General features: G+C 47.2%; 7 protein-coding genes and 1 non-coding gene across 8 annotated transcripts; 3 read left to right on the top strand and 5 right to left on the bottom strand.

The window, feature by feature from the left end:
- Positions 1–60: 60 nt before the first annotated feature.
- Positions 61–2,007, top strand: SKI2 (SKI complex RNA helicase subunit SKI2; the record flags this gene model as incomplete). The annotated part of the gene is made up of 1 exon (XM_018882907.1): positions 61–2,007. The coding sequence occupies one exon, from the start codon at positions 61–63 to the stop codon at positions 2,005–2,007; it is 1,947 nt and encodes a 648-aa protein (XP_018735149.1).
- Positions 2,008–3,197: 1,190 nt separating this feature from the next.
- DID2 (Did2p) lies at positions 3,198–3,542 on the top strand (the record flags this gene model as incomplete). The annotated part of the gene is made up of 1 exon (XM_018882906.1): positions 3,198–3,542. One exon carries the CDS (start codon positions 3,198–3,200, stop codon positions 3,540–3,542), a length of 345 nt encoding a protein of 114 aa, XP_018735148.1.
- Positions 3,543–5,930: 2,388 nt separating this feature from the next.
- Positions 5,931–6,968, top strand: AWJ20_934 (uncharacterized protein; the record flags this gene model as incomplete). The annotated part of the gene is made up of 1 exon (XM_018882905.1): positions 5,931–6,968. The coding sequence occupies one exon, from the start codon at positions 5,931–5,933 to the stop codon at positions 6,966–6,968; it is 1,038 nt and encodes a 345-aa protein (XP_018735147.1).
- Positions 6,969–8,444: 1,476 nt separating this feature from the next.
- Positions 8,445–9,506, bottom strand: AWJ20_933 (uncharacterized protein; the record flags this gene model as incomplete). The annotated part of the gene is made up of 1 exon (XM_018882904.1): positions 8,445–9,506. The coding sequence occupies one exon, from the start codon at positions 9,504–9,506 to the stop codon at positions 8,445–8,447; it is 1,062 nt and encodes a 353-aa protein (XP_018735146.1).
- Positions 9,507–11,463: 1,957 nt separating this feature from the next.
- Positions 11,464–11,573, bottom strand: AWJ20_932 (the record flags this gene model as incomplete). Its single annotated transcript has 1 exon — positions 11,464–11,573. It is a non-coding gene; the product is annotated as a tRNA-Pro (tRNA).
- Positions 11,574–14,916: 3,343 nt separating this feature from the next.
- MSS4 (1-phosphatidylinositol-4-phosphate 5-kinase) lies at positions 14,917–16,761 on the bottom strand (the record flags this gene model as incomplete). The annotated part of the gene is made up of 1 exon (XM_018882903.1): positions 14,917–16,761. The coding sequence occupies one exon, from the start codon at positions 16,759–16,761 to the stop codon at positions 14,917–14,919; it is 1,845 nt and encodes a 614-aa protein (XP_018735145.1).
- A 1,108-nt stretch (positions 16,762–17,869) lies between these two features.
- Positions 17,870–18,910, bottom strand: ACT1 (actin; the record flags this gene model as incomplete). Its single annotated transcript, XM_018882902.1, has 1 exon — positions 17,870–18,910. The coding sequence occupies one exon, from the start codon at positions 18,908–18,910 to the stop codon at positions 17,870–17,872; it is 1,041 nt and encodes a 346-aa protein (XP_018735144.1).
- Positions 18,911–20,898: 1,988 nt separating this feature from the next.
- Positions 20,899–22,584, bottom strand: ERT1 (Ert1p; the record flags this gene model as incomplete). Its single annotated transcript, XM_018882900.1, has 1 exon — positions 20,899–22,584. One exon carries the CDS (start codon positions 22,582–22,584, stop codon positions 20,899–20,901), a length of 1,686 nt encoding a protein of 561 aa, XP_018735143.1.
- Between the last annotated feature and the right edge of the window lie 1,803 nt (positions 22,585–24,387).

Below are 24,387 nucleotides of genomic sequence, written 5' to 3'. Positions count from 1 at the left end.
ACACTTCTTCCTGCAGTTATATTTGTGTTTTCTAAAAAGCGTTGTGAAGAGTTTGCATTAATGCTCTCGTCACTTGACTATCTGAGTGCTAAAGAAAAGTCTGAAGTTCATATGTTTATTGACAAAGCTGTGTCTAGATTGAAAAAGGAAGATAGAGACTTGCCACAGATTCTGATGGTACGAGATTTATTATCGAGAGGTATTGGTATTCATCACGGTGGTCTGTTGCCTATAATGAAAGAGGTTATTGAAATCTTGTTTTCAAAATCACTTGTTAAAGTTCTGTTTGCAACTGAGACCTTTGCAATGGGTTTGAACCTGCCCACCCGTACAGTTGTGTTTGCTAATACTGGCAAGCACGATGGACGAAGTTTCCGTCAACTGTTACCTGGAGAGTATACACAGATGGCAGGTAGAGCTGGTAGAAGAGGTTTGGATCCTACTGGTACAGTAATAATCATGTGCAACGATCCAGAAGCACCACCAATGGCCGGTCTTAGAGCCATGATGCTTGGAACACCAACTAAACTGCAAAGTCAGTTCCGTCTTACTTACAACATGATCTTAAATCTTCTTCGAATTGAAGCACTAAAGGTGGAGGATATGATTAAAAGGTCGTTTAGTGAAAATTCTAGTCAGGTACTGCTTCCAGAACATGAAAAGAATGTCAAAGCCAGCGAAGCTTCGCTGCAAAACCTCAAGAGAGACCCTTGTCCTATTTGTGACATCGATATTGATCAGGTCCATGATGAAATCGTCAAATACTCAGACCTGTCTTCGGAAATCCTCAATTTAGTAATTCAGTCCCCTATAGGAAGAAGAGCAATAGTTTCAGGAAGATTGATTGTCTTCTACGATGAATTCAAAAAGAGAAGATGCCTAGGTATACTGAATAGGATTCTTGCTCGTGACCGTAAATTTCTGGTCTTGCTGGTAGCAAAGATGGGAAATTCAAGGGCTGAGTCTGAAGCATTGACTAAGGTTCCATACTTGACCATGGTATCTGGATTTGCAAGCAGAAATTTGAAACAGTTCACATTATTGACACGATTCCATGAGGTTGCAATTGATATATCAGCAGTTGAGCTAATTGCTTCCATGTCAGTTCGAGTCAATTTCAGTGATGCTGTGCGTTCAAAACGAGAAGAGATCGCTCGAATCACTGAACAGCTTGAAACTTGTTTGAAATTTCAATCCAACTGGCATCCATTGACCTTTTCAAAACTTAAGGATGCTCAACTCACTGTTCTATTAACCGAACGAGAAGAAGCACTCAAAATAATTACTGCCAGTAAATCTATTAAGTGCAAAAACTTTATGAAGACGTACTCCCAAGTACATGAAGAGTACATGATCAAGCAAAAAATAGCATCGTTGAAGCAACTTATTTCAGACCAGAATCTAGAGCTTTTACCAGACTACGAACAGCGCATCCAAGTTCTCAAGGACTTGAATTACATCGATGAGGATCTAAATGTATTGCTCAAGGGTCGAGTAGCATGTGAAATCAGCTCAGGATTCGAACTCATTGTTACCGAATTGGTGTTAAACAACTTTCTTGGAGAGTATGAGCCCGAGGAGATCGTTGCTTTATTATCCGCATTTGTATTTGAGGGTAATACAAAGATTGACGTTGAAACAGTGACACCAAGACTGGACCAGGGCCGAGCACGTATTCTTGATATTGTCACAAGTACCAATAAGGTATTCGAGGCTCACCAGGTTCTCATGACGCAAGATGAAGCTGAGTTCACCGAGAGGATGCGTTTTGGTCTAATGGAAGTAGTATATGAATGGGCTCGAGGAATGTCGTTCAATTCGATCACACAACTTACTGATGTACAAGAAGGTACAATTGTGCGAGTTATCACGAGAATGGACGAAATCTGTCGTGAAGTCATGGCAGCAGCCCGTATTATTGGTGACTCAACACTGTATGATAAGATGCTGTTGGCTCAAGAAAAAATCAAGCGAGATATTGTTTTCTGCGCCAGTTTATATATTTAGATTATTGCTTTAATATATATAATTTTCAGCTGATATGTCGCAGAACATGCTGCCAACTTCTCCGAATTGCACCCTTTCACCGATCAAAAATAAGAGGATAAGGCCCAAAATCAAGGTCATTCGAGAGATTATTATTTTCATTGATCACCCAAAACCCGGGGAATCAGTGGAGATGTTAATTGATCAGATCAATGTGCCATATTGAACCTTGATACTGGAATTTCAGATTAGGCAGGAATCGACAAAAGATAGTCGATCTTCAAAACGACATTCGTTACCCGTGGATATTCCATTATAATCAGCAAGGACTTTGCAAAAATCTTAAATAAGTTGAATATTGTGGAAATTGAATTTCTTGTTTAGAATATTATAATCCTGGTTTTTTTTTTTTGCTACGTTCGTCAAATCCTATTCTCACAGACTATACTGGAATACCTCCATATGTTCATCCGCCAGCGCGCATTAGCAGCTTATCTTGATAAGGTGAACCTCAAGATCTCATTGATGCAACATATCGTCAAGCTATCTATTCAAGAATAGACCAACACAGCCAACAATGTCGGGACTCGATAGTAAGTTGAGCGTATAGCTCGAGCTTGTATTATTTCCTGGTTTGATACTAACAGAACCAATAGAATCTCTCTTCAATCTGATGGTACGTAGTCATAAATCCATGGTCCTATGTGTGCCAACATTCGGGTCCAAATACCTGAAGCTAGTGACAAATCAAGCTGACTGGACATTTCAAGTCCAATAGAGGATTGAGACCTGTATATACCTCACTGAATGTGATCAAAGTCAAGTGCTTCAATATGAATGTCAAAGTTCGTTTTTTTCGCAAGTAGCGACTAGAACTGGACTAGGTTAAGCACAATACTAACACTGGTCAGTTTACATCAAAACAGCTCAAGAAACAGGCTATGAAAGCAGGTAAAGAGAGCGAAAGTGAGAAGAAGAAAGTCAAGAAGGTAAGCTATAGTCATATTTGCCAGATATCCAGGTCGTCTAGTATCTGCCTGTGGCGATAGAACCATATTCTAACAGTTTTTTAGGCTATTCAAGAAGGAAACAATGATATTGCCAAGCTATATGCACAAAACGCCATTAGAAAACAGTCGGAGCGTCTCAATCTATTAACATTGTCCTCACGGATTGATGCTGTTGCAAGTAGAGTACGAACGGCAACGACTATGAGACAGGTGACAGGCAGCATGGCTACCGTAGTTCACGGCATGGATAAGGCCATGGAGAGCATGAATACAGAAAAGATTTCCTTAGTAATGGACAAGTTTGAGAGCCAATTTGAAGATCTCGATGCCACAGCTCAGTACTATGAGAATGTAGCGTCTAGTGCCAATGCAGTTTCCACGCCACAGGAAGATGTTGACCTCCTTATGCAGAAGATTGCTGACGAAGCTGGACTTGAGCTTCGCCAAGATCTCGATTCCAAGGAGACACCCCAGACCACTCGGGTTGATGCCATTGAACAAGTTGAAGACAGCTTGAATGAACGACTTAAAGCATTACGTTCTTAATTTACGAGTAATATTATTTTGTGTTTTTACGGCTATGTATTTTCCTGTAAACTTTGTGTTTTTTTTGGGAGCTGGGGCTTAGCTCCAGATTTCCATGTCTCCCCTTATTCTTTCGCTTAGACCGAGTCAAGTATCCTCTCAAAACCAATATTGTGCAATTGTGGGTTTTAGACAGGAAGGATGTCATAAAATGCAATATATTTATATACAAGATCTGCGATGCTATGAGACTGATCTTGGTAGGAGGAGGTGGCTCTCGTCCCATCCAGATAGAAAACTCGTGGAGTTGAGTGTATCGCGGATGTGACTGTATCTACGGTACAGCTTCGTTCGGCGGCTCGATGATTTCTCTAGAATTTCATCTGGCAGGAAAGCCGAATAAGAAGCAAGTTTGTCGTCGAGAGTTGCTCCAAGTGTGGGAGCAAATATTTCCCGCAGTCGTGTGTCATCGATGCGGTTGAACTGGCCAGTTAGGTAGTGGAAAGTATGGTCGCGAAGACCGATTTTGTGCTTTCTCATTTCACGCAAAAAATAGAATATGCTACCATAGTCGCGACCTACCATGTGGCATTTTAGGATTGTTTCGAGAATCCCACGTGAGGGGATCAAGTTATAGTCGTTAGTCATTTCGTCGTAAATTGTGTACGTGAGCTTTTTCGAGTTTCCTAGTCGGTAAGCCGCATTTATAAGAAGTCGAAAAGTGTCGTTATTAGGCTTCACAAAGAGTTTAGCGGTATTCAGGTTCGTGGCTTCAGTCGAGATAGGGGGTTCAGCTGTTTCGCTGTTGTTGGCATTCATAAACAGGCGATACGTGTGCATAACACCGCTGGCTGCCCAAGTGTGCGAAAAGTGATCCAATAGGACATTCATGACAAGAGAATTCAAGTCTTGGCTATAAGATGAACTTTTTAAGAAATCGATCAGTTGTTGTGAGAGTTGTAGTGGATCATGTGTAAAATGTTGCTCAAGCAAGTTTCCGAGACTGTCCACATCTCTGCAAGATATGTTATACCCGCTATTGATAATCATTTCTAACGATTCGAATACTCTGCTCAAATTTCCTGTTCCTATGATACCATTAACTGCTGCAATGAGCACAGTAGTTTCTAGTGGAGTTTCAATTCCGTGATCGGAACTCGGTTTAAATTGTTCGACTAATAAAAGAGCTGTTTCTTCTGCGAGTTCCGAGTCCTGGAAGAAGCCAGCTGATTCTAGAATTCGGGCGTACAAACCAGTTGACACAGGACTTTTAGAAGAATATCCTGTGAGAGCCGTCTTGTGAAGGTAATTATCCCATACAAACCTGACTCCATGGTGATCTCCATTACTGAGGCTGGTTTCAACTATCGAAATCCAGGTCTCATGATCAAGAGTTGTCGGCAAATTGTTCTTCAGCAGACTCTCAATAATTTGAATCGACTCCTTAGAAGCACCTGCTTGTCTACATAGCACTTGAATCACCCTGTCTAAAGGTATATCACTGACATTCTTTTCAATCAAAGCCATGACTTTCGCTAAGGCCATTTCGATGTCATTGGATTCCAAATAAGACAAAATCAAGTTCTCGTTAAGACGAGCATATAATTGTGAGACCTCCTGATCTGAATACAAACGTTTTGTATCAGCATTGATTCCAACATCTCCAGTCAAAGCATATTTAGGAATATAACTTCGCAGCTGGTTCTCATATTCTTGTCTGATATATGGATCTGGAATACTTCTTAAACGCCATAGTAGTTTGGCAAAGTCTTCTAACTTTAGAAGATTTGGCCTATTTGTAGCATAAATAAGAATGTCTAGCGCCAATGGATGACTGAGTATACTATTAGAATCCCATTCGACTACCTGCTCGATCCGTGGCAGCACTTCTAAAGGTATCGTTTTCCCCTTCTGTTTTAGTTCCTGGAAATATGCTATCATAGACATTAAGTCCTTTTCTAAAGAGAATTTGGTGATATTCTCTATAATAATATGTGAATCACCATCTTGACGCTGATTTTGAGATCTAATCTGAGCTGGGCTTAATGGATCAATCTTTATATCCGCATCCTTCTGAGCCTGGATATGTTGATATCTTTTAAACTCCTTGCTTATCAGCTGTTCCCTGAGCCCATTTGTATAAAAGGATTGTGCTGCTGGAAAATTTCTAGCAAATCTGACACAGCCTATCCTCCAACGAGTGATATTCAAGCCGGTCATCCAGCTTTGACTCTATTTCAATGGTTGGCAACTCCACCTCCATCTTTGCATCTTTAGTCTACTTATACAGTTGAAATGCATTTGCAGTCCATCCCGCTCCGCGGCTACCAGATAATATGTCCTGCAGGCCGAAGTTTGAAGACCCAAAAAGTAATATTCAATACTCCCCTTGAAAAAATATAGATCGCAATGATGAAAGGTCTCAGATTTAGTCAGACTCTGTTTTCAGGGCCGGCGAAATCAATGCGATTGCCACGGAAAAGCCGAGCTTACAGCTCATCGGCATATGAAGTTTTTGACAGAAATATCAAGACTGTACAGAGAAATCGAGCTGCAAGGAACATTGAGGGATCAAGAAATGTCGAATATATCAAGGACGAAATAGCACTTCGAACAGCAGAGAGATTGGCATTTATCTCACGGAATTTTGAAAATGTTCTTGATCTTGGAAGTGGGGCTGGAAATTTAGAAAAAATTATCTGTGATCCAAACACCCCAGACTCTGATCTGATCCAGAGTAGACTGGGTGAAGTTACAATGCTCGACAGTTCGGAGAACATGCTGTTTCGAGACTCCGATCCAACACAATATCCATTTAATAGTAAACTATCAGTGAAACGGGTGGTGGCAGATGAAGAAACATTTGAACATCCAGTTTTTCAACCAAACACATTTGATGCAGTTCTGTCATCAATGAGCATGCATTGGATCAATGACTTACCAGGAGTTCTTAAAGGGATCGAACGAATTCTCAAACCAGATGGCATGTTTATGGGAAATATGATAGGAGGAGACACATTATATGAATTACGGACTTCATTACAGCTAGCAGAGATGGAGCTTTACGGACGAGTGTCTCCACGACTGTCACCTTTAGCAGACGTTAGAGACATGGGTGCCTTATTACAGCAGGCGAAATTTAATCTTCTCACAGTCGATGTGGACGATATTATTGTGAATTATCCCGACATGTTTGCATTATTGGAAGACCTCCAGGCGATGGGAGAATCTAACGCAGTAAAAATCCGACCAGCCACTATCCCTAGAGATATGTTGATGGCCGCGAATGCTATTTACAAGTCAATGCATGGGGACGAGGATGGCACAATTCCTGCTACATTTAGAGTTATTTATATGATAGGATGGAAGTCCAGCCCTAATCAACAGAAACCACTAGAGAGAGGTTCGGGCCAGGTCAACCTCAAGGATATTTTGCCGCAACTGTAGTTGGACGACAATCAATACTACCAGTACAGTAGTACTGGTATTCAAAATAGCTAGCCAACTATAGTGAGAGCGGCCACAGGGGTCTGAGACAGTGCTGCAGCCATCGAAACAATTAGAGACTAATGATCTTGGACTTTATGGGCCTCTATGTATATATAAAAGTAATTTAATGCATTGAATCAGATGGAATAATCTATAATGTCGCCGTAGCGATTGAATTGCTGAACCATAAACTTCAGTCCGTTGTTTGACAGCAGAGGCCAGAAGTTGTAATTAATATCACGGAGAATCCTCGATTCGAGATCCTTGACAGTGTCTTTGGTAGCTAAACAATGCGAATTTGTAGCAGAGTTGGATAAATAGTGATTGAAAGTAGACAAAAGTTTCGTAGTAACAATATCAACAGGCATAGATGAATTATTCTGACCATCGAGAAATTTTGTAGAAATAGATAGACAAGCTACGAGAATTATCTCGGGGTAAACAAGATCGAGCGAGTTCGGTATACTGGCAATCCAGGACCTGTAAAAAGAGTTGGAAAGTGTGTCAAGAACACAAGCAGCTAATGAAATTGCACTAAATGGAGATAATTGAGATTCGCAAAGAAGATGCTCGACAATCACAGGAGACGCCGGGTGAACACAGGACGGAAACAGGCGCGCTATATACTTCGCAGGCCCGTGAATTGGCTGACAGTACGGATTCGATTTAGTCCTGGAGCAGGAAAAAGACAGGGTATCTTGAGACCAAACTGGATTCTCTTCCACCTCAGTCATTTTAAAAAAAATGCAAAATTCCAGCGCGAGACGAACAGAGGAACAACTCCCCAAGTACAAGCATTCCCACTGCCGACCATAACTGCATATCCATAACGCCAACACCAACTATGGTGTCTCATATTTTGACGACTGCAGTATAAAGACGCCCACAGTTTCAAACAGCCCATAGACCCTGCCATTACTATACTACAAACTCACACTCGAGATACGCTGCTTCAAACTGCCACTAAAGAATGACCTCTCGAAATTCTTCATTCGAGACCCCATCAATAAAATTGCACACTCAACACCACTCATTCATTTATGGTCCACGAGCCAGCAGCCGCTGCCGACACTAAACAGTTGCTGGCTGAATGCTTTCTGCTCCCCCTCTATCTTGCATACCAACGCCCGTGCATGCAACCTAATCTTGCATCACCCCGGTCCTCGACGCTCCGACTCGAGCGAAGCGAGAGGAGCAATGGGGTCTGGGGCGCAGCCCCAGCCGCCGGAGGCAGCGAGGCCCCAGGGGTGTGCCTCCGGCGGCTGGGGCTGCGCCCCAGACCCCATTGCTCCTCTCGCTTCGCTCGAGTCGGTGCGTGGGAGTGTGTAGTCAGTAAATAAACATCAGTATTAAGATATTAAGAGGGAGTTACAGTGGAAGCAGAAACAGAATCGTGACATATTAGAAGAAAGAAAGAGGCGGCTCGAGTGGAGATTAGTTCTCGATCTCGTTGTAGGCTAGGTTCTCGGCGATGCGACTGGGCCCGGGGGTGTTGTCAACGGCAGCTTCCCGTGCGGACTGGAAACCCTCTGAGTTTACGTTGTCGCTGATACGCTCGATGGTGTCTTGGGATGGCATGAAAATGACCTTGGAGTTCGAGGTGCGGGCCATTTGCTGCATGGCTTCGAGGTACCGGATTTGCATGGCAGCCTTAGAAGCCAGGATATCGGCGGCTCTACGCATGAGTTTGGCGCTCTCGACCTCGGCACGGGCAGTAATGATCTTCGATTCACCGGCTCTCTTGCTCTTGGCGGCCTGGGAAAGCGAGTCTTGCAACTCTTCGCTGAGGAGAATGTCCTTGATGAGAATGCTCTCAACCTTGACACCCCAGGAGGAGGCCGTGTCGTCAATGATCTCTTGAATTGAAGCGGCAACTTCCTCACGACGTTCAATGATCTCTTGCAAAGATCGGGCTCCTACAACATGTCGTAAGGTCGTTTGGGTACGCTCCATAAGAGCTTGTATAACACTGGTAACACCAAATTTGGCCTTGTGAGGCGAGATAATGTGGTAGTACAACACAGAAGACAAGCGGATATTCACGTTATCACGAGTCATACAAACCTGATGGGGAATGTCCAGGACCTGGATACGGACCTCAACATAGTGAATCTTCTCAGAAAGAGGATTGATACGCACCAAACCAGGGTCTACCGACTTGTAGAACTGGCCAAATCTGGTAACCAGACCAACTTCTCCTTGTGAGACCGACTTGAATGGGTTGGGACAACAAATACAACATGGAATAGCTCCTAATGTACCAACAACATTACCCAATCCATTCATGAGAGAACCGTACCAGCCATTGGACGGTACCGCCATCTCAGTAGCATAAGAGGGCTGCAAATCCTGTTTCCGAATAGGTTCCACAGTAATAGCTGCATCAGGGTTGATCACAGGTTTCTTGTGGAATTCTTCAACAGACGAGGTAGACGCAATTGGTTGCGACGATTGGCCAGGGGCGCTTTCATTGGTAAAACCGTATTCTTCTTCCATGGTGAGTTTACTGTACGACTATAATTGACCGTAGTGTGCGTAGTGTAGTATAATCTAGTGAGAGTACTAGAATGTAGTGTGATAGGGTACTTCAGTAGAATTTAGCACGTCAAAATAACGAAAAAATGACGAGAATGATATGGGGAAGCGAGATGACGTGAGGTTACGTGAGTACGAAACAAACGCCAAGCAGCAGTGATGACTTCAGATTCAGACCAGTTCAAGTTTCAGTTCAGATAACCGAATTAATTAACCAATACCAAAAAACACCAAAATATGAAAACAATTGCAGCAATCTTTATCGGTGATTAATAGTCCAGATGTGAAAAATATAAGAGTAGGATCGGTAGGCAATAGCCCCTTTTTATATTTATCGCGACAGGTGTAACTGGGGGGTTCATCACCAGTCACCTTTCCAGCCAGCTGCATTATTTTTCCTGCAGAATCCTGCATCCTTTACATGCACCAGTTGCTGCATACTATCAGCACATTCTCCTACTGCAATCTACTGCATGCGTCAGGCTGAGCCTTTGGCCATGTGCAATGGGTCGATCGCGTCACCGCCGCACTTGTACGAAATGCGCGAGCGTTATCGCTATCAGATACACACCTGATTTTTCCTGATAACGGCGCAGCTCGCTCGTGTAGAAAAGCCTGGGGGGTTTCGACATAGCAAGGTAAAGATAACGCACAAACTTTCTTTCTGGACATGGTGACATCGAACCCAATTAGGTGAAAAAATTATGACCGAGGTGGGAGTCCACTTAGAACGGCATCATCCAAACACCACTCCCTATTGCAACAAATTATTATTTTCCAGAACAGTCTCGGGACCTTCTTCCCTTCATTTCCCCACCGACGTCATTAGACCAATCCGCGACCCCTCATTGGCTGTCGTCACCAGCTGACAGTCGACATTTCCCGAACCCCGAGTGAGTCAGTCGAGTCATCTGCCGGTCCTCGACGCACCCTCGGAAAATGCCTCGGGTTCTTGGTTGTGCCTCCGGCGGCTGGGGCTCTGCCCCAGACCCCGTAGCTCCTGCTTCGCAGGAGATTGCTACGACTTTCGTCGGAAAACCGACTCGAGCGAAGCGAGAGGAGCCACGGGGTCTGGGGCAACGCCCCAGCCGCCGGAGGCACGAGCACTCCCCCACCACTCGAGAGTGCAGAGCACGAGTTAGTACCCGTTCAAAAACCCCTCAGAATCGATAACCAGTGACGGTTAGCACCGGTCGCATCCGCGTCAGAGCTGCGGATCGCTAATAAACTTCGGCGCATATGCCCCCTCGTGACCGTTAGGTAGGACTGCTGATACAGCGAAGATCGACGGTGTTATCGGACTTCGACAACCGCGGGGTGCGTGCTGCCTCTGGCGGCAGGAGTTCCGCCCCAGATCCTGGTTGCTCCTGCTTCCCAGGAGAACTCTCCAGCCATTTCCAGTACTGCCCCACGCAACGACTCGAGCGTAGCGAGAGGAGCAACTAGAGTCTGGGGCGGAGCCCCAGCCGCCGGAGGCACACCTCCAGCCCCACGATCCCCCAGCCCCGCCGGTGCAGCTGTACTCCTGCCAAGACCATTAGACCCTGTCAGGATGTGTTCTGCGGGGCGTGTCTTCTATCGGCTGCTGCGGTCAATCACCTCCTGACTGATCGGCGGTTGACACGCCGGTAAACGGTCGATGTAAGTAAATGTAAAGAAGTAAATTGACGCAAAAGAACACCAGATCCTGATAAACGCTAAGATAAAGTTGGACATGACGTGGCCGAAAAACGGTCCTGGTGGGGTGTGCCTCCGGGGGCGGGAGCTCCGCCCCAAACCCTGGTTGCTCCTGCTTCGCAGGAGTTGGCGAGGGGACCCCCCCTGGAACGACTCGAGCGAAGCGAGAGGAGCCACGGGGTCTGGGGCAGAGCCCCAGCCGCCGGAGGCTTCAAGGACTCGGCAAAAACAAAAAGAAGGCGGGCCCAACCGGGAATCGAACCCGGGACCACTCGCAAGCGACTTAGAGTTGTCGATGAGCCGGAGCCCACACTGCCCTAAGCGAGTATTATACCCCTAAACCATCGGGCCTACTTCTTGGTGCTGCGAGTGGCTCGGCTCGCCTGTGACCTGGGTGTGGGGGCGTGCCTCCGGCGGCTGGGGCTGCGCCCCAGACCCCGCGGCTCCTCTCGCTACGCTCGAGTCGGGCGTCGGGGTGGCCCGTGATGTTTGGTGGTGAGGTTGGTAGGGAATGGGACCCCCCCGGTAGGTCGCGAATCGAGTACAACGGAGTCTGGGGCAGCGCCCCCGCTGCTGGAGGCACAACCCCCATGCAGGGCGTCATTAAGGGTCCTGCGGCGCGGCGATGGTGATATGCGAAACGTACGCGTGAGACGCGGTTGACCGTGAACAGGCTTGGATGGTGGATTGAGTGTGCTTTGAAAGCCTGTGGATGTGAGGAAAAAGAATGTTAAAGACGCCTGCCAAAGTTTATGGGAAGAGGAGAGGCAGGAGACGCGACCGAAGACCGGCTGTTGGTTTGTCAGTTGTGGAAGAGTCCCCTGAACCAGCTATGGGAAAGCAAATTGAGGAGGCTGAAGTGTCTGGAAAAGATTCTTGGTCACTTTTATCACCTCCAAGTACTTCGTTGAGGAAAGCTGAATCGCCAGATGTCTCGTTAATAACTTCTTCGGCGTCTGTGGTACGGGATCAACGCAACCGGTTACGAGGTAAAGCGTCACCACTGACTCAGAGACATGTCTTTTTGGACCGTTTGGATTACGACGAGGAGGAAGAAGAAGAAGAAGAAGAAGGAGATGGTGAGGAAATAATTCATGAGAACTGTGTCGGAGAGAATAATGAAGATGTGGATTTGGTTGGAGAAGTGGGTAGCAAACGTTATAGTAGTAATAGTGGATTGGTTGATAGTACTACTGGTACCAGTATTACAGAACAGAAAAATGGTTTAATGAACGGTAGTGGAGGTCGAATTGGAGGACAATTAATATCTCCTATGAATACGGGGAGGAGAAACAAGTCACGGAAAAAACAGAAACGTGACCCACCTCCTGTGATGGCGCCTTTGGACAAATCACGTAACAAGTCGGAGCAACCAGTGACACCAGAAAAATCTAAAATCCCTCCTTGGGTTGTGGAGATTCCCAGTTCAAGTCCTAGAATCAGTCCTTTAAAATTAGGTGATTTCGTGCGAGAGCTATTTTTTGATGAGACAGGGAATATGGAGTCGTCACCTACTTCGCGACGATCTCGCTTATACAACATGACTTCGCCAACCCGGCGAAAGTCTGAAATTTCCGCCATTTCTCAAAATCAACTTGACACATCTGCTTCTCTGGAGGCTCTTCCTGTTAAACAAAGAGTTGTTCGGTTCTCCCTGGACCACAAATCGCGACCTGAGGCGGTTTCAATCAGTCGCAGCAGTTCACTCAGTTCTTCTGTGGACGTTGATGAAGACGGTAATCAAGATACTTTTTCACCAGTATCTGACGATGAGCATTATGCTGAAACTAAAGAAAATGATAATACGAACTCAGATACTCGTATTGAGGAAGAAGTTCCTGGAAACTCTCATACAAAGCTTGACCTCAGTCAAAAGAACGTTCCAGTTGATGCTGCTAAACAAGAGTCAGTACTAATAGTAGTTCCTGACCATGGAACAGTCGATGATACTGAAGATGTGGCTGATGCCGATGTAGAAGATACTGGTGAAGATGAAGACGTTATTGAAATCAGTCAGCAGCCAGAACCGCCAGTACAGCTCGAAATACGGTCTTCGACGTCTCCTGCCACCACACAACCAAAGCTACCCCTTGCAGAAGAGTCAATACCAAGCTCTCAATGGTACGAGAATGAATACTCTAGCTGGACGAAACAGTCCGCTAGCAGTGCTGTTCCCAGTCCTCAGGTTCACATATCCCAGCATGAATCACCTGAGAGTCTCAATACCGCATCATTGACCCGCATTCGCCCACGGCGGACTATTATTCTGTCTGCTTCAGACCACGAGTTCAGCGACTCGGACCACTCCCCTTTTAACGACCTTTATGACCTTGACGACCAACCTAATGACCCACCAACCCAGTCCGACACCGACAGCGCTATCTACGAAACTGCCAACAGTGACGCCGAATCCGAAATGAGCTCGACTAGAGCAGCCGGCAAAAACTCGTTCATTGACAGCTTTCAATCAGTCATTCGTAGCACCAGCGACGAGCTGTCACCCAGCCAACCCCAGCGATACTCGCTCCGAGACATCTTCACCGACAGCATGATCGATGCCCTTCCCCTGCCGGCCAACCAAAAAAAGCGCTACCGCGACCTCTTCCATGAGGCAGAGACCGATATCACTGCTACTGACTAATTTAAATCTAGTGCTATCTTATACGTGTAGCTGTGCCTCCGGTAGCTGGGGCTCCGCCCCAGACCCCGCTGCTCCTCTCACTTCGCTCGAGTCGGCTCTAGGTCCCCTGAATGCTCCGCGAAGCGGAGCACAACCAGGGTCTGGGGCGGAGCCCCAGCCGCCGGAGGCAGTGTCCGCAGGACAAAATTTTGATAATAATAATATTAGTATTAATTACAAGAAACAATAATAACCATTAATCCCTTTTCAGTCCATCCAGTAAAGTAGAAGGTTGTCAGCTCAATCAATCAAGTGTGCGGTAACCACTAGCCAGTCTAGCTTCTGTTCTTGAATAAGTGACTGCCAGCTCCGTGAGAGGTGAGGGATATTTCCGTCAATACCGGGAATCCCGTTAGAACAGAATCAGTTAGCCCATTGAATTGATTTGTCGAGCTCTGAATCGTAGATCTGGATCCCAGAGTCCATGCCATGGTAAGGGGAGGTACTATTAAAAGTCCAGTGGCCAGGTGGATAAGTAGGGAGTGTCCACCTAAGGTAAAGTCTGAGAGCTCATCGTCCGTCCATAGAGATTGTGAGCCTTGAGATCCAAGTCCAAAATGTCGCTAAGGAAGCGCCTCATTGGAAGGATTCAAGAATGTCCAGGAGTAGGCTGGCGAGGAGCCAGCTCTACCGTAGTCGAACCGTCTAAATCGTCGTCTGCTCGCAGTGTGCGAGGCGACCGATGAAGTGAACAACAAGGGACGATGAGCAAATTGTCAGACTTGGGACCTGTGAGCCAATGAATGATAGCAGAAATCAGCCGGGACTCGGGATGTCGCCGACTGAAGATCGCTAATCAGAAGTGAGTACCAAATTGAAACCATGACAAAGGAGCCTCTGAAGATCGCTTTGTAATTCTGTTCGTCAACTATCAAACAACAAGATAGTCTGACTATGAACTAACAGTCTTAGCTAGTATTGGTCCCTCGAGAGGAAGGGAGCAACAGACAGGGCAATAGAAAGCCTCGAATCATGCTAGACCGACCAGATAACCGCACATCATGAAAGAAGAACCTAACGACGAGTAGACACTGACCCGCCAGATCCAGGGACCACGGCAGATTGAACGAAATTAAGGAATCTCGCTCCATACTTCGCAGGGTGAACAACATCCACAGCGGATCTGCCAAACATCAGTCCTTTGACAGTGGTCTCCGCTCTCTTGCGCCAACTAAAGGGGCAAAGGGTATCAATCATACCAATAACAGGTTGTTGTTCACAAGTACGAGTGTCACTCTGAAGTCCTACCAACAATGAATAATCCATGATATTGTGTCGCTTCAAGAAATCGACATCCTTTGAGACTTGAACCATTAATTTATCTCGGTCCTCTTGACTCATGGAGATAGCCTCGTGCTTGTCAGTCCAGTCAAGGTCCTTGAACACTACACGACCACGATTGTCTTTTCTAGGTCCAGCACGTCGGTCATGGCTCGATCCCTTAAGATCGTAAATCAGATCAGTCTCCTTCTGAAGCAAATTCTTCATAATGACAAAGTGAGTCTTCTTTCCATCAGCAACAAGGGTGTAGTTTCCAAGATAGAAAGGGAGCTGAGTACTAGGGTAGGCCTTGACATGATTGTAGTAGTCGGCCAAAAAGTCCGCATTAGCAATGACGTTGTGCTCTTTGCGTTTGATGGTCTTAATAATGTACTTGCCATCAGGTGTAAACAAGAAATCGGATCCAGATTTGCCAGGAGATTTAGTCTTGGTCAAGTCAGACTGCAAAACAAACGAGTTCAGAAACTCATGATAGCCAATTCCACAAAGGGCGCGGATGTTCTGATAAACAATAGGCGAATAGGCCTTAATAATGGCACCTCCATCAAGTCTGTATTTCTTGTTCTCCATAGTGAGGGGTTCTTGGCTACTAAGGGGAGTAGCATAGACGGCAGATTGAACTCCATTAAACATGAGAGTGGATTTCGTAATAGGGGCAGCGTGACCTGTAAGAGTAGTCAGCTTTGCCTTGGCTCTAGTCAACAGCAATGGTGTCTTGGAGTTGTCGACTTCCTCAACCTGAATGACCAAATCGTCAGAGGGAGTTTGAGCAATGGGCTTAGATGGAGCCAATGGAGCTGTCTCGGGAAGCTCGGAGTCTAGTTCAGCTAGAAGGCCACCAGAAAGAATCAATTGTGACAAACCCTTGAATAAGTCTGCAACGGCAATAATCTCAGCAACAAGGCTGTCAATGGAACAACTGCCCTCGATGACAGGGACAGGGGCATCGGCAATAGTGCAAGGGGTTTCATCATCCACCTTGGCAGGAGTGATTTCCTCAGATTCAACCAAATCGCTAGTGGGGGTTTCCAAAGATGACTCAACCAATGTAACATCGCCATGGGAGTCAGGAGTAGAGTCATTCTCATCAATTTCAATAGGGCAATCAGATAGAGCCCAAGAGGTAGTAGGGGCCGACCAGGTAGCTTCAGTGTTCTCTTCGGACCAAGTAGTTTGAATTTGGCGGGTGGTAAAGGCAGCCTCGTCTCCAGCCTCAAAAGACCACTCAGAGGAGTTGTCATCATCATTATCAATGGGAGCGGAGCAGGTGTTGCTCGACTCTTCACAATAAGCTTGTTCAGAAACAATATCAATGGGTTTCCAAATGGTGGGTTCATTGAGGGTCTCATCAGATCCAACCGAGACACCAGAGTCATCGGGGGAACATTCAAGGATCAAAACCTTGTGATAAGCAAAAGCAGAACGTCTAGCAGGACGACGGTTCTCTAGTTGTGCACAAGCACCATACTTGGGCACAGAGACACCGCAATGGACGTCACTCAAAACAGGACGACGAGGGACCTTGTGGGTTCCATTTGAAGGAAGATAATCACCGTTGGAAAAGAAAAATGCACCCATTTTATCAATTAAAACAGGTGAGTAGTAAGAGAGTAGTAGAAAATAGTGTTGAAAGCGCTGGTTAAAAAATCACAGAACAAAACTTGAGTGTAAAGACAGCTGTAGGTTTATTCTGACGAGAAAAAAGAAGAAGAGAAGAAAAAAGACCATTGCTGCGGATTTACCTTCATATATATACACGGGGCTCTAAAGATTATGTTGATGTCTGCTGTCTGCTTTGACCACATAATCTTGGATCACGGGCCCGACAAGCTTGCAGCCTGCAGCCCCCTGCAAGCACCCGCTACAGTACCCGCTGGAGCACCCAAGCACATCTCAAACACCCTATGGCCACTAGCCAATGCTCTGTATGAGCATTTAAGCATTTGCCGGAGTCTAATATCGATCGAATTCTAACGATTTCGAGCCAAATACCCCATTTGTATCTAGCTTCGAACAGATAAAGTTCGATCGGAGTCGTACTTTACTCGGTATGGAAATGCCAGGGGTAATCTCATCGCATCACAGCCGAACAGCCCCCCTATATGCAAGATAACGGGCGGGCTGCACTGGGGACTGCACCGGGGGATGCATGCCCGTTGGGAGGACCGGGGATGGGCCTCTCTGCCTCCGGCGGCTGGGGCTCTGCCCCAGACCCCGTAGCTCGCTACGCTCGTTACGCGGGGGGTGCCCCCAGGGGGTGGTTGGGCTTGAAAATTGCTGACTGCGGGCTGCAGTTGGGAGCATTGACCCTGAAAAAGCTGGACCTAACGCTGGTCAAAGGGGAAATCAACTACCCATGATTTCGACATTTCCGCCGAATGTTATTGTTATTTATCGAGCCAAAATTACGGAAACACAACCGGAGACATTGAATGAGTCTCAGGGAACTGCAATTGGTCCCTTGGATCAATTGTTAATGCTTGTACCTGGTATTGACCAGCAACAGCCGAACAAGTTCAATTCAATTCAGTTCAGTTCAGTTCAGTCTAACTACGGGACCCCCGACGCAACGACTCGAGCGAAGCGAGAGGAGCCACGGGGTCTGGGGCAGAGCCCCAGCCGCCGGAGGCAGAACCCGTACCGGCAAGTGACAGTGGTAGTCAAAAAATAAATAATGCTAGTATATCTACATACACTTTGTGTGGATGATGTCGGGGTTTTCCTGCCACTCGTCGGCCGTGACCCACATTTTCTTGAAGGTGCTGAGACTGGCCAGGATGGACCCGCCGATCCAGGTGCTGTATTTGCGTTCGGGCGGGGCATAGATTTTGATTTTGGTGTTTTTGGATGCCATGTGTTTGAGCTCGGCAAGCAGACGGTTGCCAAACCCTTTTGTCAGGGTCGAGCCGCCGCTGAGGACAATGCTTTCGTACAGCCCGCTTCGCAGATCTAGGTCGGTTCGGTTGATAGAGTCGGTGATGATCTGGTGCACACCGTTATACTCCGACCCAATAATATGTGGTGAGAATAACAGCTCAGCAGCTCGAAAACGTTCGGCTCCGAGTTTAATTTCTTTGCCATCGGGCAATCGATATATTTCGCCAGGAACAGATCCTGTAGCTCCTAATCCAGATCCTGCACTTAAAACATGACTATCCAGAGCAGACCATTCTTTCTCTTCTCGACGAGGATCTAATGCAATATAGCAGTGATTCTCCTTGATATTTCGCACAATCTCCTTTTCTGCCGAGGTGTATAATACCGACCCGGACTTGCGTAGTAGCAGTTGTAGGTACTCAGTGACATCTCTTCCGGCAATATCGATTCGTTGAATGGCAGTTGGAATCGAGAATCCACCATATACAGGCACGGAATGAGTTACTCCATCGCCCGAATCAAGAACTAACCCGGTAGTTTTGCCAGACGCATACAGAGCCAGTACTGCCTGGATCGATAAATACAGTGCTGGAACATTAAAAGTCTCGAAAAAAACCTGTGCAGCTTGATCTCGATTAGACCGCGGGTTCAATGGCGCCTCGGTCAGCAGAATCGGATGCTCTTCACTTAAAATCTTCAGCTCGTCTGTGTACACATACTGCCATATCCTCTCCATATCGTCCCAGTCGGTGACGACTCCGTGTTCCAGCGGATAATGAATCTTCAACAACCCACGATAATTCTGGCATGAACTGCCAATAAACTCATCTCCTTCAAGAGCTCCGGCCATGATTCTCGTATGCTTGGGTCGTCCAACACTGGCTGTTAGTTTCTGGGGTGGGAGGGTCTGCCTCCGGCGGCTGGGGCGCTGCCCCAGACCCCGTTGTGCTCGCTTCGCGAGCCATTATCGGGACAGGACTGTTTGGGGAACTGGCCAAGGATCTATAATTCACGGGCATAGACTCCGAATCGGTAGATTTACTTACAAAGAAGGGAAAAACGTCTTTGGCTGCTCCTCGCCAGCAATGCCTGCTTTTATCGTCCCTGAGCCCTGATATGTGTTAGAAACCGATCTCGGCACTTGAACTGGAAATTCTCTCCTCTAAAACCACCTCGTCTCCTGGATCTGGTACCTACATTGTCAAAAACCACGGGCTGGTTCAACAAAACTTCGTCGAACTCCATGGTCACTCGCTCAGTCTCGTCACACCGCGTTCAATTCCACTGTCTATCTATTTACTCTGACCCTCTGCTGAAATATTCTCGTGTCGAGGTCCACCACCGACGCAGTCCACCCAGCCGCGCATCTCCAACGCTCTATCCGACCCCCATTTCACCCCTCTCAAAAACCTCTAAAACACCCCAGAAACGTGAAAACTCACTCTTAACCAACTCTCCTACCTCACAGAAGCTTGTCCACCCGGTCCTGAACCGGCTGCTGCGATGCAGGGTCTGCCTCCGGCGGCTGGGACTCCGCCCCAGACCCCACTGCTCCTCTCGCTCCGCTCGAGTCGTTTCCCCCTTGGTCCCAGCCGTCTCCTGCGAAGCAGGAGCAACCAGGGTCTGGGGCGGAGCCCCAGCCGCCGGAGGCAGACCCCCCCCCTAAGGGTATCACGTGACCCCGGTATATGAGGCTCGCGAATCTATGCTGGAAAGGGAAATTGAAAACACAGACGAGTGGCTTTAATTTCAGCGTCGTGTTTTGTTCGGTTACATTCAGATCACATTTGTAAACAAACAGACAAAAATGGCTGTAAGTGCGACAGTTTAGGTCGGAAGTGTGCCGGGGCTGGGTGAAAGTCGGGCTGGGGTCGTGGAAAGCGGATTCTGGCGTTTTTAAGGCTGTTGGACCCAGTTCATGGCGGTTCAGTGGGAAAAGAAGAGCTGGTGAGAGAGGGTGGTGTGAGACCTGAGTGTGAAACGTAAAATGGAATGAATGGACGAATACTAACGTTTTTGTTGTAGGCTTCTCAGAATACCAAAACATACAAGGACGCTTTTGCACTTTTTGACAAGAAAGGCAACGGCCGGATCCCGGCCGAGGCTCTTGGGGACCTACTCCGAGCGGTCGGTCAGAACCCCACTCTGAGCGAGATTGACAGTCTCGAGAGAACCGTGTCTGGTGACTGTAAGTATTTTATCACCGGAAAACAGTTCTGTTGTATGAAACTGATTTGAATACTAACAAAAAACGCAGTCGACTTCGACACATTTGTCAAGATCGTCAACAGACCCGACGGATTCAAGTCGCTCGGAGAGCCCGAGGATTACATCCGCGGTTTCCAAGTGTTTGACAAGGACCAGACCGGATTTATCGGAGTCGGCGAGCTCCGTTACATCCTCACCTCGCTCGGCGAGAAGCTCAGCGACTCGGAAGTCGACGAACTGCTCAAAGGCGTCTCCGTCACCCGAGACGGCAACGTCAACTACACAGACTTTGTCAAGACCATTCTCGCTCAGTAACCGGTCTTTTTTCTGTTTTTTGTTATAATTCTTAATTCAATTGGGTTCTTTTGGAGTTTTTGGGGGGAGTCACTGCCTCCGGCGGCTGGGGCTCCGCCCCAGACCCCGCTGCTCCTCTCGCTTTCGCTCGAGTCGTTGCGCCGGGCGGTCAACAGATCTGGATTCGTGGTTCATATCCCCCTGGCGGGAAACTCAGTCCACCGCCCGACGCACCGACTCGAGCGAAGCGAGAGGAGCAGCGGGGTCTGGGGCGGAGCCCCAGCCGCCGGAGGCAGTGACTCCGTGCCAAGGTCATCAGTCTATTATAATATACAGTCATGATAAGATGGGCAGGAAGTTCCCAATAATCATCATGGGAATGCCAAACACATCTCTTTTGAGTGTCCACATGGACGTGGTGCGGATGGTTTTGCCGTTGGGTGTGAGGAGTGAGCATTCTGACATCATGGCTCCGCGGGAGTCGCCGAACGCGATGTCGCTGAACATTTGGAAGTACTCGAGCACCGACTCGTCTTGCATCACCTCGACGATGAACATACCGCCGGTACCAGACCCGTCGCGGTCCAGCAGTTGTTGACGTGACCATCCGGTCAGAATACAAAATTCTTTGCCGACAGCTGCTATTTGTCCAGTTCGTCGCCAGACGGCGGTAGGAGTCCCTGAGAAAGAGATGTACTTTTCGTATTCTAACAGCGTTCGTTGAAAACATTGCTCCATAAACACTAGATCGTCTTCGTCTAATGAGTTCGTACAGGCAATAAACGACGGTCGGTATCTGGCCATGCATTTGGCCATTTGAATCAGTTGCGGTTTGTCGAACCGTGACTTCAAATACTTGATCAGAGAATGAAATCCGGGGGTGTATGGAAACGGCTGTCGCACGTTACGATAAATATCAGCGGGCTTTTTTAATGGTTGCCAACTGCCAGTGTTGGAGAACCCGCCCAGTCGATTGTTCATTCGACTGCTGGTGGTATATCGTGGTTGGTTCTCAGACCCAGTACCTGCCAGTGATAAGCTGGTGGTGTCCGTAGCGGAAATTACGGGGGTTGGAGGTGCGGGTGTGCCGGTAGTTGTGTCACCGGTACCAGTTGCAGTTGGTGTCTCACCATTTGCTCCTGGTGCAACAGTAGAAAACTGCTCTTCAAACAGTCTCAGTTCTGGATCCATCATGTTATCAATACTATCGGCAATTGTAAACGATATGGGTGGTGGTTTTGGAGTATCATTCAGCCAATCATTAGCTTGTTGTTGTGTCATATCTACCGAAGCGAGAATCTCAGAAAAGTTATGTCTCGGACTGTTTCCTAGTGAGAACTGGTTCAGATAGTTTGGATGAAAGTAGGTCGAGTTGTCTGTTCGCTGCGAATCGTCGCTGAACGCCGGGCTCGACGTCGACGGGACATCTGACAACGCGATATTAGTAGCGGTGTGGCTGGAATTTCCATGAAGAATACTGCTCAGAACACTATATTCTTGAGTGGTTGCTGTTGATTCAAACGTTCTTCGTCGCTGTTGACTATGACTCTGTGGAGCCAGTGACGAAGACACCGTAGAATCGGGAAACAATCCTCTTTGAGAATGTTGGGATGTGAATTGTAATCCCGGAGTAGTATTGTTATGGTTGGTATGTGTACTGGCATTTGTACTGGAAGTCGGTGAAGTGGATGTTGCAAACAGGTTCAACGGTCGCGACGACGGAGGAGGCGGTCTCATCAGTTCCTGATGACCTGATCCCGTCGCACCAGACACTGAATTCGCATGTCGTGGAGTCTGTAATCCACTAACATCCATACTGCTATTACTCATCGATTTACCCATACTAGTACTACCAGTTGACAGTCTTCCATGTCCAAACAAACCACCACCTCCAACACCTCTTCCATCAGCACTTCCAACACTACTACTTCTTGCACCTCCAGCACCTCCACTACTACCAAACCCTCTACTATCAGTACTACCCACATTAAACTCGGAAATAGTCGACGACGTCGTCATCATACTATCACTGCTGCTGACCGAATCTCCCCGTAGACTATCGGCATTTTTCTTTTTATATCTAGGATCAAACTTCTTGGATTCTGAAGAAGTAGCCACTGCTTCTGGTACATCCTGTAAATATTTGGCCTTTTTGCGAGTTCCATCCTGGCAAGTATCTGCCAGACCTCTGGCGACGCACCTCTCGCATGGTCGGTTATTATCGCATGTCAAATGAGTTCGCTGACAATGTACACAAGCTCGTGTGGCTTTGCGTCTTTTTGGTTTACCAGTTCGTGGCTAGAAATATGTCAGTTAGTAAAAAATAGTTCACACCATTAACCAATGACCTTTTATATGACCCGAGTGCATGTTGCAAGCGGTGACTGGCGATGTGCATAACCGGCGGTTGTGAATCACACGCTTATAACATGCCATATGTCACGCTTCTTCAGTTCCCGTCTGTTGTCAGCTATCCGATAATTAACACCACTATCTGGAAATCCAGAATATTTGCTGAAACTTACACTTATAATCACCGGAGCCTCATCAGACCCTGCTTCTGTTTTTATAGTGGTGATGGCGGGATTGGTTGACCGCCCCGACGTGACAAATTTGTTCTCTACGGTTGACATGTCAAAAGAAAAATAAGTGTGGGGTTTTGTAGCAGTTATAATAAATATAACTTTCGTCCAGACTGGTCTCTGGGAATAAAAAATTTCAAACGAAACTTTTTTCGCGTTCGAACTGCCACTGATCCATGAACCGCCAATTAATCTTCCTGCTAATTCCAAGCCGATATTCCTCCTGTCAGTAGTTAGTATATTTCCAAGTTCACCCTGCCCATGCTCGATGGATCTCACTTACCCCCAAAATGCGGGGACCCTGCTGCCCGTCGGTTCGGTAATTACCGGTTTATGGCCCTACCACGAAAATATGCCGGACAATCCATTGGCCCTCACATCCGAGCGCACCTTGGCTCGGCTCCGACCCCTTCGCACGGCTGGCTCTGGGCTTACTGGGCCGGGAGCTCCTCGGGGGGATGTGAAAGAGGGGCTCCGCCCCAGACCCCGTGGCTCCTCTCGCTTCGCTCGAGTCGGGCGTGGGGGTCCCAGGTACAGGGGGCATGCTGGGGTTGTCTTGGCAATACTTTTTTTCAGGGACCCGTGTAAATCCGACCCCCCACGACCACCAACTGGACTCCCCCACGCTCGACTCGAGCGAAGCGAGAGGAGCCCCAGCCGCCGGAGGCACAACGGGGAGTTCCGCTGCTATAACCGTTGTAAAATGCATGGGTCACGGGTAAATCTGCTTATACTTGCCTGTCGGGTCATGAGTGTCGGATATGTTTCAAAAAGGGGGTCCTGTCAAGATGCATCTCATGCAAGGCAGCGGCTACATGACCCGAGCTAAACGGTCTAGATCCGACTGACAGCAGTGTCTCACCTTGGTGTTCTTGGCACTTATTTAGCCAGCGCCGTAGGAGTCCGAGCGTGTTGTTGATGGCTGTGGTTTGCCTATCTTTTTGTTTTTTGTTTGGGTTTTGGCTATGTCAGGTTAATTAAAATTAATTTAAGCTCTGACTGCAGCTGCTGCTTGGGACGATATGCCGATGACATGCCATCCATATATGGTCCTAAATTATGAACATTATGAGAATTCAGGCTCAGGTGATTCTTTCCTTGTAGAAAGTTTATTGATTATACGGATATAATTTATTTTGTTTGAGAAACAGCCTAGGCTGTTATCTTTATTTTTTGATCCGTTGTAGAGGATGTTGAACGTGGGGAACAGAGTTTGAGACGAGACTGTTTTTCTTGACAGGAG

This window comes from Sugiyamaella lignohabitans, chromosome A (assembly GCF_001640025.1).
Source record: "Sugiyamaella lignohabitans strain CBS 10342 chromosome A, complete sequence".
NCBI lineage: Eukaryota > Fungi > Ascomycota > Dipodascomycetes > Dipodascales > Trichomonascaceae > Sugiyamaella > Sugiyamaella lignohabitans.
This window is presented reverse-complemented; position numbering and strand designations above follow the sequence as displayed.